This window comes from Stylophora pistillata, chromosome 11, assembly GCF_964205215.1.
Source record: "Stylophora pistillata chromosome 11, jaStyPist1.2, whole genome shotgun sequence".
Classification (NCBI taxonomy): Eukaryota; Metazoa; Cnidaria; class Anthozoa; order Scleractinia; family Pocilloporidae; genus Stylophora; species Stylophora pistillata.
The window spans coordinates 2,869,237-2,884,142 of NC_142529.1; the positions used below are offsets into that span (position 1 = coordinate 2,869,237).

Sequence of the window (14,906 nt, forward strand, 5' to 3'; positions counted from 1 at the left end):
GCGAGTGCTCTCACCACTGCGCCATCCCTGCTCCCATTATAGAGTGCGTACTTCCAGACCTATTCCTAGTTTTCTTCGGTTCGGTAAATACCAAAGTTTTCTTAAACACTCTGAATAACAACCTCCCTGCCGGAAGTGCAATCAACCTAGACATTTCAGTAACACATGCCAAACAAAGATCTGCTTCAATTACGAAACAACCGGCCATGAATCTCCAAACTGTCCGATTCCCCCGCTCTGCTGTCTATGTAAAGAAATGGGTCATATGGCCATTAGTTGTAGGTATACATGGGTCTCCTCTTCCACCTACTGCTCCAAAACCGACGAAACATCAGATGTGCTTGCTGATTCAGATGATGACGCCCAGTGAAGAAGATCTGCCACTTGCAGCGGCCCTACAAAAGTGCAATTCCTCAACCTCCCTTCCAACCGCTCCCGTTAATGAACCCATTTCCAGTGATCAATCAACTGCGTACTGCAGTATTCTTCCTCGTTGATTTAAGTGTTTCTCCTACAGTACCCGTTTATGAGCTTGAAATTTACACCAACCATGGGAAGTTTATGGGAAATTTCAGAGACACCCGAATTAACGTGACGGATACGTGCGCATTAAGACATGAATATATGCGTCAGCTCGATAGCAAGTGATGTAAATGTTGAGCCGTGTTTTGGGAATTGTTGTGTCTGTAACACCTCGTTACCGTTTTGGTGGTGTATTTTGGTCAGTTATGTTTCGGAGAGCTTTTTCTCGGATACGCACCCTTTGTCCATAGCCATTTCTTATAGATTTTTGCAACTGACGTTTTCCAAATACGGACAGATCAGTCCCACGGGCCGTTTCTGACAATTGGGTTTGGTTTTCAACTGAGCGTCAAAAGTAACGAGGAAATGCTTTGATATAGCTTTACTTCGCTTTGTGATTGGTCCAGAAAACTCGCGCCAATCCCGACTTGGTCTCGCGCGTTTTTCCCGCGCTTTGGGTGGTTTGCTTGTTTTAACTTTGAGTTATTATTGGCTCTTCACGGTATTTCACTTTGTTCTGATTGGTCGTTGTGAGTACTTTGGTATTGGTTTTACGACACAAAATCGGAAAGCGTTCTAATCTAACTAATCATTACTGTTGCTCCTTTGCTTCAGCAGAAACACAAACGATGAAGACTTTCCGCTACTTTGTACAATTAGTAGTCGCTGGGATGGCAATTGCGATAGTTTCCTTTTTGATTCTTCGAAGCCGCATTCAGCAGAAGACAAGTGCAGTCCCCGTGGAATCTACCCATTTTCAATTTAGTACTCCAGTAACGTTTAGTGCCCTCAATAAATTTCCATTAAATCCCACGGCATCATCGGATTCTTCCGAAAGGAGACGAAGTTTAGTCGTCTTTGGGGCGGACCGTTCGGGAACGACGTTTATCAGCCGAATGTTTAGCGAAGATCCTCAGATATTCGTGATCTACGAACCTCTCTGGGTAACGAAAAAGTGGAGGAAAACCGAACCAGATCGAGACTGGTCAAGAAGTGAGCTGGAGGTGATAAATGGAATAGTTAGCTGTAACTTTCCAGATTTTCCCAAGGCAACACAATTTTTGAACCACACGTCACGCAACTGGGCAGTAGCACCGTTCAAAAATCCGTTCCAGTCAGAAAACTTCTGCAACGTTTCCAAGACAGGTGGAAGCTTCTGCCCAAACCTTCTCTTCACGCCAAACATCGCCAGGGAAATCTGTGTAACAAAGTACAAGCACAGTGTAACTAAAGTAGCCCAAGTACGTGTGCCTGACCTGATGCTTTCTAGCATCGTACCACAGGTGTTTATAGAAAACCCGGATACTGACGTCAAAGTCATTCAGATTCTCCGAGATCCGCGCGGAAGCTTGAACTCTAGAATCAAACTAACCTGGATCCCAAACCACACATCGCCCACGTTCACTAACCAAGTCAAATTTTTATGCGACAAAATCGCGCAGAATGTGAAATATGGAAGAAACTTGCCACAGAAGTATCGAGACAAGTATATGGAAATATACTATCGAGACCTAGCGAAGTCCCCGGTGAAAACTGCTTCGAAAATCTTCAAATTTGCTGGTTTTGAGATTTCGGAAGATTTGATCAAATGGATTGTTTCCAACACGAGCCCGAGCCAAGAAGCTCTTGCCAGTGAATCCTCAAAAACGTTTTCTTCTGTGCGGAACTCTACGGCAAATATCGAAAAGTGGCGCAGTGCTCCGGCAGAACAGAACAGAATAATAGAACGAGAGTGTCGTGAACTAATGCAGCTGTTGGGAATCGAGAAGAGATGAAGTACGAATTAAAATCTTCACTGAACGCGAAAGGCTACAAACGCTTAACATTTAGGAACCAGTCATAATTTATTGCCGGATAAGGGGAAGGGAAGGGGGGTTCGGAGGATTTTAGTTGTGTCACGATAAAATTTACCTGATCCCCCACAAGGCTCTGTAATATTCTCATCACCCCAACCCCCTCATTAGCAGTTAATTGGCAAGCGATTTCCTAGTATATACTTCCCTTTATACTCTGTTGGCGACGACTGATCCCCCCGTTCCCCTGAAAACCATGTGATCTACCTCAAAATCCCAACCCCCCCCAACCCCTTAGACGTACGATAGACGACCCGACGACTAATCCCTTGGAGTCATTTTTGACTGAGAGTCCAAAGCAACCCAGGAATGCAATCGTGATATCGTGTTTTCTCGACCACACACTGTACCTGATTAAACACCAGCCTCACGTAGACGCTTAAGAAAAACTGCAATCCTTTCACTCCCAATATCTGATTTTTAACTCTCCCCTCTAGCTGCAAGACATTTCCTTGTATATTGGGTACGACAATTTGTTTAGACAAGATAACAACTTCTACCTGATAAGTTTAAGTATTCTCATCACCTGTTTGGGGGATAATGTATGGATATTGTAGGCAGAAGTTACATTTACATCACTTGTGGGAGTTCAAGGGTTAAGAAATAAATGCCATGGCGCGTAAAGACCTCGGTGTTTGATCAGGTTCCCAGCCTTTACCTGTGGTGGAGCTCAGAGGTAAATATACTCGATTGAATAGAACTACTGCTAGTTTTACTTCATTCATTCATTCATTCTTTATTCACACTTATTCTACTAAAAATACAACAATGAGAAAGAGAAAAAGTAAAAAAAAAAAAGAAGAGAGTTCTAACTATACATGAATTTACACAAAGCAGTGGAAAGAGTGTGTAGTAGCCACAGGAGCCAAGCTTTCGAGTTGGCCACTACCACAGAGCAATTACAGATGGGTGAAAGTTAAATACACTTAAGGAGATAGTACATATACTAAATAGTTAAAATAGTAAAATAGAGCTCTATGATAGGTTAAAGTTATTCAAGATGTCTGCCTGCCAAGTAGGAAGAGTTTATATTCTTTTTTGAAGCTTTTGGCAGCGAGACACTTTATTTTAATAGGTATCGTTTGCCAGATCTGTGATGCCACCACACTAAATCTTGCTAGACCATAATTGGTTCTAGAGAATGGTCTGTACAAGTTTTGATTAGTGGCATACCTAGTAGAGTAATTATGGACAGCTGAAGCTGGTTGGGCTAGATCATAGAGGACTGGAGGTATATTCTTTTTTTTATATTGAATTTTATGCACAAGAGAGCCAATTTTTAATTTAAAATATTCTCTAATCTTAAGATTTCTAATAGTGTGAAATATGGTGTAGAACTTTCTCTTTTGCTAGCAAAGAAGATGCTGCGGATACCGTTGTTTTGACTTATTTTGATTTTATTTAACCTGGTTTGGTATGCAGTTCCCCAGCACATCAATCCATATGTTAGATATGGATATATGAGAGTATAGTACAGTTGTTTGAGTGTGCTCACAGGTAAATAGTGTCTAAGCTTAGATAGAATTCCAATGTTTTTTGTTATTTTATTGGTTATGTGCTGGAGCTGAGCATCCCATTTTAAATGTTCATAATTAAAATCCCCAAATATTTTATCTGAGATTTTTGTTCTATATTGCAAGCTGTTATTCTGATATTTGTTCTCTTTTTAAGTGAAGTAATAATCATATAATTAGTCTTCTTGAAATTAATTGACAGCATATTTGCTGCACAGTATTTTAAGACCTTTCTAAGTTCTTCATCAATAACTGATTGGAGCTGCTCAGGATCTTTTGAAGAATAAAACATATTTGTATCATCTGCAAAAATCCTAAAAGTTAATTTCTCTGAAGACCTAGGCAAATCGTTAATATACAACAGAAACAGCAACGGACCTAGTGTGGAGCCTTAGGGTATACTGCATGTAATAGTTTTCAGGCTAGATTCTGTATTTCCAACTTTGACATATTGCTTACGATTAGTTATATAGCTCAAAAACCATGCATGGGGGACTCCTCGGATCCCATATTTGTATAATTTTCCTAAGAGAATATGATGGTTAATTGTGTCAAAGGCCTTAGAAAAGTCTAAGAATATACCACACGTATTTTGTTGACTTTCAGTTGCTGACTTCAAGTTCTCTATGGTTTCGAGAATTGCATATTCCGTGGAATATCCCTTTCGAAAGCCAAATTGATAGTTAAAAAGTAGACATTCTTTTTCTAAATAGGACACAAGCTGGTCATATACTAGTCTTTCCAGTACTTTACTGAAGGGAGAAATAACTGCTATTGGTCTATAATTACCTAACTCAGATACACTACCGCTTTTAAATATTGGGGTTACTTTTGATATCTTACAGGCTTCAGGAAACTCCCCTGATGATATTGACTCATTGTAGATTTATTTATTTATTTATTTATAATAACTTCATTTGCCTAAATAATAAGATAATAATAATAATAATAATAATAATACAGACAGATAACAATAGAAATAACATCGAGATGCAAAAAGGCAAAAAGGGTCAAGCCAGAGAGGAACTAAATTCTCATTGACGGCAGCCCCCAGAATAAAAACAATATGCAATAAAAATAAAAATAAAATGTAAAGGTAAAAATTATTGAAAAAACAAGTTAATTGATAAATGGATATTGGTGCAATATTATTGATATTATTTTAAAATGTGTTCTTTCAGTTTTTTTTTAAACTTACTAGCAGAGCTAGAGCTAACTATGTCACTTGGCAAGTCATTCCAGATTTTTATATATTTATACCAAAAAGAGTTCTTGAGGATATTTGTTCGAGCATAAGGCGTCCAGATTTTGACATTGTTGGTAGATCTCGTCCGACTATTGGAGAAAGTTAAGTAATTACATAAGTCTACTCTTGAAAAACCATTAATGAATTTGAATAATTGCACTAAACTAAGAAATTCACGACGCGAGTTGAGTGTTGGCCAGCCAAGATACTTCAAACGTTCACCATAGTCGATAGAACCACCAAGGATCCACCTGGAAGCATTCCTTTGCACTCTTTCAAGCTTATCAGAAAGATATTGTTGATGTGGATTCCACACAGGACAGGCATACTCAACAATTGGCCGAACCATAGACTTGTATCCAATTGATATTGCTTCAGAGCTTTTCCCAAATGTGCGCTTTAGTAGGCCAAGTATCTTATTTGCTTTAGCAGCAACAGAGAGAACATGCGGTTTCCAAGATAAGTCAGATGATATAATGACTCCAAGATGTTTGTGTGTTTTAACCTGTTCCAGTGGGATTGAATTGATGTTGTACGAGCAAGGTGTTACAGATCTAGATCTCGTGATTTTCATACATTTGGATTTAGTTGCTTTAAGTTTCAAAAGCCACTTTTTACACCAGTCTACGATCTGAGACAAGCTTTCACACACAGGTTGATGAACAGATGATGGATGATCTGAGTTAAACAATAGAGTATCATCGGCAAACATTTCACTTGAACACGATAAGTTCTCAGGTATATCGTTGACATACAACAAGAACAACATTGGCCCAACAATACTTCCCTGAGGGACACCAGAGTAAACCATGGACCAGTCTGAGCTTTCACCTTCCAGAACAACACGTTGGAAACGATCTTGCAGGAAATCACCTAGCCACTCGAGAATCTGACCATTGATACCATATCGGCCAAGCTTAGAGATGAGATGTTTGTGTGGGACTGAGTCAAAGATCTCAGTGAAGGAGGCAGAGAGCTGTTCAGCTGCAAGTTTGATAAGCTTATTAGGAACTGTGAGTGATGCCTTATTTTCTTTTAGCCCAGCAAACAATGTAAATACTTGTGCTAGGGTTACTGGAGCAAGGTAGAAGCTGTTTGATGGTGTAGATTCTATGTATTGCAAAGGGTCTGTATGATCAGGTTTAATTTTCTGTGCTAAAATTGGCCCAATGTTGACAAAGAAATTATTGAATAATTCAGCAATGTCCTTTTCTTGTGAATAAGTCCTGTTATTATGAGTAATTTTTTTGTAGGGAAAGTTTGACCTCTAGTTTTCCTTTTAACAAGAGTACTGATAAGTTTCCAAGTTTGTTTAAGATTATCATTGTACTTTGAGAATTGCATGCTATAATAGTCCGTCTTACTTTTATTCTTAAGATGTGAAAGAATAGCTGCATGCATGTTTATATTCCCTTTTTTTTTGGGAGTCATTGCTTAAGTAATGTGTACGGTACATTTTCTGTTTCCTTTTTACTGATTTAAAAATAGCCTTAGTGAGCCATGGCTTATTAAGTTGCTTTTGTTTGCTTTGGCTAGCCAGCCTGATAGGTGCATGTTTGTCAACAATTTCAGTCAGGATATTAATTGTCTCCCTTAGCTTCTCATTGAAATTATTTTGGGGATTAAGAATTTCATGCCAAGCAATCTGATTTATATCATCCAAGTATAGGTCTTTCTTAAATTTAGAATAGTCTCGAAAACATATTTTATTATCATTGTTCCGTGTTGGCTGGGTTTTAACTATGCAGAAAATGGGGAGATGATCTGTTAAATCAACTGTCAGGATTCCTGCTGTAAGATTTTTAAAACAATTTGTATATATATATGGTCAATGAGTGTTGCTGTATGATCAGTACCCCTGGTAGGTTTAGTAATGATTGGTAGGATGTTGTTGGCATAGAGCATATCTAAGAATTCTTCAGTTTGGATGTGTTCATTAAATTTCAGGAAATTTATATTTATATCTCCAAAGATGTAAATTTCATGCCTATTGGAATTAAATGATTTGATTGTATCATTTAGTTGGTTGCAAAACTATTCTAGATCACAAGTAGGATGCTTGTAGATACAGCCTATTATAATCTTCCTTTTACCTTTGCCAGCATCAATTTCTGCCCAGCATGATTCAACTAGTGTTATATCAAATTTAATATCAGGCCCAGGTACTGCTTTAAGATTATTAGCGATATACAGAGCGGCTCCACCCGCCTTTGTTGGAGAGTCTGTGTGAAATAAATTATAGCCGTTGATATTTACATTACTAACAGAATTCTCACCCAATTTGGTTTCTGTAATTCCAAGAATATCCACTTTGGTATCAATGGAGTATAATAGTTCTTCCAATAAATTTAGGTTTTTAGAAAGACTTCTGATATTGCAGTGAGGAATTGAAAAACATTTGGCGTCTGTTTTAGTTAGCATTTTATTAAAACTGCGGAATGAATAATATTCTGAGTAAGGGGTATTTAACATTAAATCTGGGTCGCATTCGTTGAATTTATTTGGATTAGGGAGGAGATCGTAGAAGTCAAGATCATCATGGCGCCCATCCGGCTAGCTACCAACCACAGCATAAAATTCTCTATCAGTTAACCCATAAAATGGTAAAGAACTACCTACGTTTTCTTGATGATTAGCCATGTCTAGATCCATAATAGTATACATTTATAGAGGTCATTAAATTGAGCTATAGTTAATCAAGCTGATCGAGGAATTCTTCGAATTCCTCATGTGTCACAAAACATTCCGTAACTGAGCTCTCCGTTTTCTTCAGCATTATTTTACCATTGACCGTCCAGATAAACTTGTAGTTACGGCCGCGCTTGAATTGTAAACTTCTGCCCAGTAGTCGCTTTCTGTACGGCGTCAGGCTTTCATTGACATGAATTAGTGCTTTATGACTTACAGCCACAGATTCCGGCTCGCAGACCACCGACGGAAGGTCTTTAGTCCGCTTAGATTTTAATATTTTCCTGTTGCTGTAGATTTCGTCTCTTTTCTCTCTTCGAGTGAATTTTACGATTAGTCGATCTTTCACTTTCTTCGTTGGCAGCAAACGGTGAGCGATCGATATATCGTTTGGGCTGAGGTTCACTCCCATAATCTCAGACATTTCTTTTACCTGCAACGCTGGGTTATCATTTGGTACGATCGGAATACCAGTTATTTCGAGGCAATCTCTTCGTGCGTACTGCTCAAGCTCATCCAACTGGATCTCAACATTAAGATAATCGTTTCCAAGCTTCCCAATGTCTTCTTTTATCACTCTAATATCGCCCTTTAGACTGTCATTGTGTTCTTTTACGTCCTTAATGGTTGATATCACTGTATCGTATTTCTTTGAAATGAAGTCTTGGGACTTCGCCGGGGTTTCTTATCGAGAAAGTCGGTACTTTACTCCGCTCCGGTTTGTCAACAAAACTCGTGCCACTTTTGAAACAATCAGGTGCAAAGCGAAACTCATCATGAATGAGTCACTCACGCTCTCCTTGACTTCTAAATTTTCTCTGTCCATTCCAACTTTAGATGCCGATATCTGGACAACCAATTAGAATATCGAAAAAGCCAGACACCCTTTTGTTGAATGGTGCCTTGTGAATAAGACTGTGCAGCCATTTCGTTTGTGCTGCGGCATCCAATACCCGATAAATTCAATAGCAGAACCCTTGGTCGTTTCTACGGTGGCTTCAAAGGGACATACACTTTCCTCTCTCTTTTTTTTCACTTGCGACTTAGCTGCTACTTTCTTGCGACTTAGCTGCGACTTTCTTGCGACTTAGCTGCGACTTTCTTGCTACTTTCTTGCGACTTAGCTGCGACTTTCTTGCTACTTTCTTGCGACTTAGCTGCGACTTTCTTGCTACTTTCTTGCGACTTAGCTGCGACTTTCTTGCTACTTTCTTGCGACTTAGCTGCGACTTTCTTGCTACTTTCTTGCGACTTAGCTGCGACTTTCTTGCTACTTTCTTGCGACTTAGCTGCAACTTTCTTGCTACTTTCTTGCGAATTAGCTGCGACTTTCTTGCTACTTTCTTGCGACTTAGCTGCGACTTTCTTGCGACTTAGCTGCGACTTTCTTGCTACTTTCTTGCGACTTAGCTGCCTGGTGCATCAGCCGGCCAGGTTGTTTTATTTGAAAACAACGTAGACTCCTATAAACAATAGGTAGTCCGTTTTGCCTTGGCTTTACAGTATAGCTATGAAGTTTTTCGCCGTTTTCTTTTTCATTTCGGTGTGCTCTACATCGCTGGCAGTGCTTCCATCTTACTCTCCGGCAATAAGGAACAATGCAGTAATACGCGACGAGATAATCAAGGACTACTTCAATCTTGGGCTTACTGCACCTGAAATTGCATTATTTCTCGTAAGTGTTCATGGTGTCGGGATCTCGTTAAGACAATTGAAAAGAATACTCAGACAGTTGGGATGTACAAGACGTCGGCGTCGAAGTAATTTGAATGAGGTGGTAGAAGCAGTCGAGGAGGCAATGAAGGGGAGTGGAAGCCTTCTCGGATATCGAGCAATGCATCAGAGACTCATCAATCAGCACGGTCTTGTTACTACGAGGGAATTCGTTCGACATGTTTTGAGGGTTTTTGATCCTGAAGGGAACTTAGCAGCTATTCAGCGTTTTTTTCGGCGGTCCATGAATGACGACTTTGCAGGTGATAAAAGTTTCATGTATGGGAAATCTACAGCAAACCAAAGAATTGAAGCATGGTGGGGACGTTTGAGGCAAGGATGTGCAGAATGGTGGATTACATTTTTTAAGGACTTGAGAGATTCTGGTTTGTATCACGATGATGATATAATACACCGCGAATGCCTGAAGTTCTGTTTCATGGATGTCATACAAAGTGAACTACACAGAGCTGCACTGGAATGGAATGTTCACCGAATTCGACCGTCTAGCAAGGTGGAATCTCCGTCGGGAAAGCCAGATGTACTCTACTTCGTTCCAGCATCAGCTGAGAGTCAAGATTACATGACTCCTGTTGACATCGACGAAATCGAAATCGAACAAGATACGTGTGCCGAGCAACCACAAGCGAAAGGATGTCCCTACTTTAAAGAGCTCTGCGATCTAATCATGGAGGATGAAGGTCTAGAACCAGCTACAATAGTAGAGGAAGCTCTCCAACTTTACTTAGATCTACTGGACCATATTAATGCCATAGAAGAATGGTTGAATTTCATTCCTGTTCACAGGCTACCCAGCATGAGCAGTGTTTTTGGTACACTCAAAAACAAAGCTTTGTATGCGGTTAGTTAAGGGGCTATGTTAGGTTCGCAAATATTCAGTGTGGCCAAATGTACATCGGAAGGTATTTATTGTTGGTCAGATCTAATCCCGCTATCATTTTGTAGCTGGATACCGAGCCACACAAGTAAATTAATTAAAAATGCTAATTAAAATCAACTTTATTTCTTCTCTGTTTCCAACATGTTTTCTAAATGTGGAAAGGAACTTAAACTCTTGACACTAAGAACGGATTATTTTCATTCATAAACTACACACCTGTGGGGGAGAGAAATTGCCTGACCCACCATTCACACTCTTTACAGTACAGTGTATTGTAAAGATATCATCTGGCCTGGTAATTCGAAATCTATGAACTCAACAAGGTAGAACAGCAAAGTAAATAGCAGGTAACGAACTATTTTCCATTCCATTTTAAAAGTGTTATGTTAACACAACCTATTAGAGTACACATGAATGACATGTATAAAAAGAAAAGAATAATTAATCCCCTATTGCAATGAGCAGCATTATCCTTATTATCTCAGTGCAAGTATGTCGCCCCTGCAAACCGAACCAAGAGCTTGCAAATCTCCATCTGTTGCCATCCTCACAGCTGTAAAGTCCATCTGTAGTAAGGAAAAATGAGTTTATCTTAGAGAATAGTATGGAGTCAAACTAGTCAAGTAAAATAAGCCACTTGAGGTGTAATACGAATACGTAAACTGTGAAAAAAAAAACATAAAATACTTGCAGGTCCTATGGGTATATTTCCCAAGATAAGAAACACAAAAAGGAAAAAATGGCAACAGATACTATAGAATAATACATGGATGTACACAGATATGGAAGTGCTCAACTCAATATATCATGTACAGCAAACAAATAAGATCTTGAGTTTATATGGAATTTCTCTGCAAGTGTCCAACTTAATATATCAAGCAGTAAATAAGTAAGATCTTGAGTTTAATACAAGAAGAGAAATTCCATATGTATACAAGCAACATTTGCTGTATATCATGTTCAACATCTACATGCCATATATCAGGCCCAACGTTTGCCCTACATCAAGTTCATCTACTTTGGAATGTTACATAAATTAGTGGGTAAAGGACTACACCCTTGTCCAATTTGGAAGCAATTAAATTTAAAAAAAAAACTTTTTTTCTCTCATCCAATTATTTCCAAATCAGTTACCTTGGATTCAAGGAATGATAAATAGCTACCAATATAAAAATTATTTTGTATGCAATGAAATTAACTTCACTAAACTCGTTTTGGAGTAAAATTTCTTTCAAATTATAAACGCAAAACCGAGGTTAGTCTGGCTAGTTTTAATACTTACAAAAAAAATTTAATTGGCAGCCATTTATGAAAAGGGTCAAAACTATTCCCAGTGAAGCACAAATAACCGTCCCATCTTGAAGTTAAATGATTAAAGGTTTCTCGAATGTAAACCAGACGTAACGAGAAGGTGAGGAAATTGTAAAAAGACAATCTGAGATATCAAATTTAAGTGCGCCACAATCTCGAGTCCAGTACAGGAAACGGTTCGTAATGAATTCTCACCCTTTCGTCTTTAAACTGTTGGCAAACGCCATCTTTGATCCCACGTTTTTTTTAAAAAAAAATAAAAATCTAAAGAGAATGAAGCCAAATATAAGTTTTTCTACCTTCAGCATTTCTAATTTGAACGAATGACAGGAGAAAGTGTCAAAATACCTGGTTCGGACCTCCGGAACTAGCTGTTCTTCTAGAGAATCCATGTTGTTTATCAGCAATGCAACCTAGCCTGCGTCCCACTCGGCCCAGCTAGGTAGCCAGGCAGCTAAGTCGCAAGAAAGTAGCAAGAAAGTCGCAGCTAAGTCGCAAGAAAGTGGCAAGAAAGTCGCAGCTAAGTCGCAAGAAAGTAGCAAGTCGCAGATAAGTCGCAAGAAAGTAGCAGGAAAGTAGGAGCTAAGTCGCAGCTAAGTCGCAAGAAAGTAGCAAGTCGCAGATAAGTCGCAAGAAAGTCGCAGCTAAGTCGCAAGAAAGTAGCAAGAAAGTCGCAGCTAAGTCGCAAGAAAGTAGCAAGAAAGTCGCAGCTAAGTCGCAAGAAAGTAGCAAGAAAGTCGCAGCTAAGTCGCAAGAAAGTAGCAAGAAAGTCGCAGCTAAGTCGCAAGAAAGTAGCAAGAAAGTCGCAGCTAAGTCGCAAGAAAGTAGCAAGAAAGTCGCAGCTAAGTCGCAAGAAAGTAGCAAGAAAGTCGCAGCTAAGTCGCAAGAAAGTAGCAAGAAAGTCGCAGCTAAGTCGCAAGAAAGTAGCAAGAAAGTCGCAGCTAAGTCGCAAGAAAGTAGCAAGAAAGTCGCAGCTAAGTCGCAAGAAAGTAGCAAGAAAGTCGCAGCTAAGTCGCAAGAAAGTAGCAAGAAAGTCGCCGCTAAGTCGCAAGAAAGTAGCAAGAAAGTCGCAGCTAAGTCACAAGAAAGTAGCAAGAAAGTCGCAGCTAAGTTGCAAGAAAGTCGCAGCAAAGTCGCAAGAAAGTAGCAAGAAAGTCGCAGCCAACTCGCAAGAAAGTAGCAGCTAAGTCGCAAGTGAAAAAAAAGAGAGAGGAAAGTGTATGCCCCTTTGAAGCCACCGTACGTTTCACGCCTTACCGACTCTTGACACTTCTTAAAAGGAAAACTCGCTTTTAAATCATATTTGCGTTCGACAAAGGACACGTTCATAATGTAGTCGAAATCGACATTTTTGAACTATGTATTCATGGACAACAATTTGGCCCCCCCAAAAATTATTCAGGGGCGAATGACGTCATTTCCATCGACCATGTGTTTTGTTTCTAGCAGGAGTCGAGTTTCACGTTTTGCCTCGCGTGTTGGTGTGCCTGCTTGTCCCAAATGGTCGAACGCTTCTCCCTAATCTCTGATTATTGCCAGTTTTATTGTAAACTGCATTTATCAAACTTTCTTTTGATCTATAGTTTTCAAAGATTTTGATGAAACTAGCGCGCGTACAATTTTTTCCCAAAGGACACCCGCGAAGGTGGGAAGTAATCTTAACAAGCTTTTTCCGAGATTCGCCATGATTCTGCTTTTAAAACAATGGAAGGTCGAGGTTAACTAGTTCTAAAGATATGAGAGTATATGCAACAGGTTGTTTATTCTCAAACGAATAACCCCTATTGGATCTTTAACTGGGCTTCACTTTACGTTTCGGGTCAGTACTAAAAGAAATAATTTGGATATATCAACAAAGTTGAAATAGTAAATTGGCCACAGTAACGATTACAAAAGCTGACGTTTCGAGCGTTAGCCCTTCGTCGGAGCGAAGGAGAACTTTCTCAGGCGTCAAAATTTCTCTTCATGGTAAAAGCTACTAGTTTCTTGACTTCTACATTTTCTTTGCTCTTTCTGATTAACAAGCTATTTCCCAGACTCGCCACGATTCTGTTTTAAAACAATGGTAGGTGCGAGTACTTTGATACGCGAATGATTATCAATTCTTATGCGAATTAAAACTCAATTGCCAAACAAAAGTTTTGCACTAAGCTCGTGGTTTTGAGTTTGCTATTGAATACAAATTAAGGAATATTGAACAATCTACTTACTCTTAACCAATCACAAAGAAGTATTCTTTTCAGTGGCAATAATATTTCTCCATAAGATCTAGTTCGTTAGCACCGACTCCATAGTTCCGTGTCAATGAAAAAAAAAACAAAGAAAACGTAGCGAGGTGTTCTGAAAATAGTGTTGGCAGTTATCCAATCTTCGCTTTTTCTTATTAGGACCCAGTTGTTCGAAGGCTGATTAGCACTAACCCAAGGTTAAATTCTAATCAGGGTTTCTTTAATCCTTTGTTCAAAAGTCTTTTTTGGGGATAATATTCCTTACACTTTCTAGAGCATCCAAACACCAAGTTGTAGACAAAAAGAATTCCACTGAAATTCCTTTTAAAGCTTTCAGATCTTAAATCAGATTTTACAGTAACCCTGGGTTATCTTAACCCAGCTTTGAACAACTCGGCCCAGGAGATTAAGATCGGTTTGGATGGAGTAACCGTGTTTTTGCGAAAGACATCTTACACACTACGTGGGTAAATAAAGTATTGATTGATTGATTGATAGGAGCCTCCAGGAAACTTTCAGTAAGGTACACATTTATTAGTCTCCTTCGCAGCCTTTGTTTGGGCTCGTCACCCAACGCTCCCTCTCCCACAAACCATGGGAGGGAGGGAGCGTTGTGTTACGAGCCCAAACAACGGCTGCGAAGGAGACTACACATTTATTAACAAAGTTTAATTAATGCCACAGTAACTCAGTGCAGCTCAATTATGAAAACAGAATCGTACTTGAGAATTTCCCGCGCGAAACGTTTTCCCAGAAAACATGCAACTGTGCGAACAGGAGCTGTTGGAGCCTGTCGCTCGCGAGAGTTTATTTTTGAGTGCTTCGTGAACAGAACTTGTCCCGTACGTTATTCTGTGAATGTCAAAGAAAATAAGAATGTTAGGTATCCCAGAAGCACTAAGGCTTTACTGTGAATAGCAGAACTTCCGT

General features: G+C 39.3%; 2 protein-coding genes and 1 long non-coding RNA gene across 3 annotated transcripts; 1 reads left to right on the forward strand and 2 right to left on the reverse strand.

Moving 5' to 3' along the window:
• The first annotated feature begins 327 nt into the window (after nt 1-327).
• LOC148719674 (carbohydrate sulfotransferase 3-like) lies at nt 328-4,494 on the forward strand. Its single transcript, XM_088738652.1, has one exon. It carries the CDS (start codon nt 1,152-1,154, stop codon nt 2,295-2,297), a length of 1,146 nt encoding a protein of 381 aa, XP_088594778.1. The 5' UTR covers nt 328-1,151; the 3' UTR covers nt 2,298-4,494.
• Nucleotides 4,495-7,538: 3,044 nt separating this feature from the next.
• On the reverse strand, nt 7,539-8,495 carry LOC148719675 (uncharacterized). The gene has a single exon (XM_088738653.1). The coding sequence runs from the start codon at nt 8,245-8,247 to the stop codon at nt 7,828-7,830; it is 420 nt and encodes a 139-aa protein (XP_088594779.1). The 5' UTR covers nt 8,248-8,495; the 3' UTR covers nt 7,539-7,827.
• Nucleotides 8,496-10,538: 2,043 nt separating this feature from the next.
• Nucleotides 10,539-12,086, reverse strand: LOC148719676 (uncharacterized). The gene is made up of 2 exons (XR_015992923.1): nt 11,944-12,086; nt 10,539-11,003 (listed from the first exon to the last, which is right to left on the reverse strand). It is a non-coding gene; the product is annotated as an uncharacterized LOC148719676 (long non-coding RNA).
• Nucleotides 12,087-14,906: the final 2,820 nt, after the last annotated feature.

Coding starts and splice junctions, on each gene's coding strand:
- LOC148719674 (XM_088738652.1), top strand. CDS start 1,152: ATGAAGACTTTCCGCTACTTTGTACAATTAGTAGTCGCTGGGATGGCA.
- LOC148719675 (XM_088738653.1), bottom strand. CDS start 8,247: ATGTCTGAGATTATGGGAGTGAACCTCAGCCCAAACGATATATCGATC.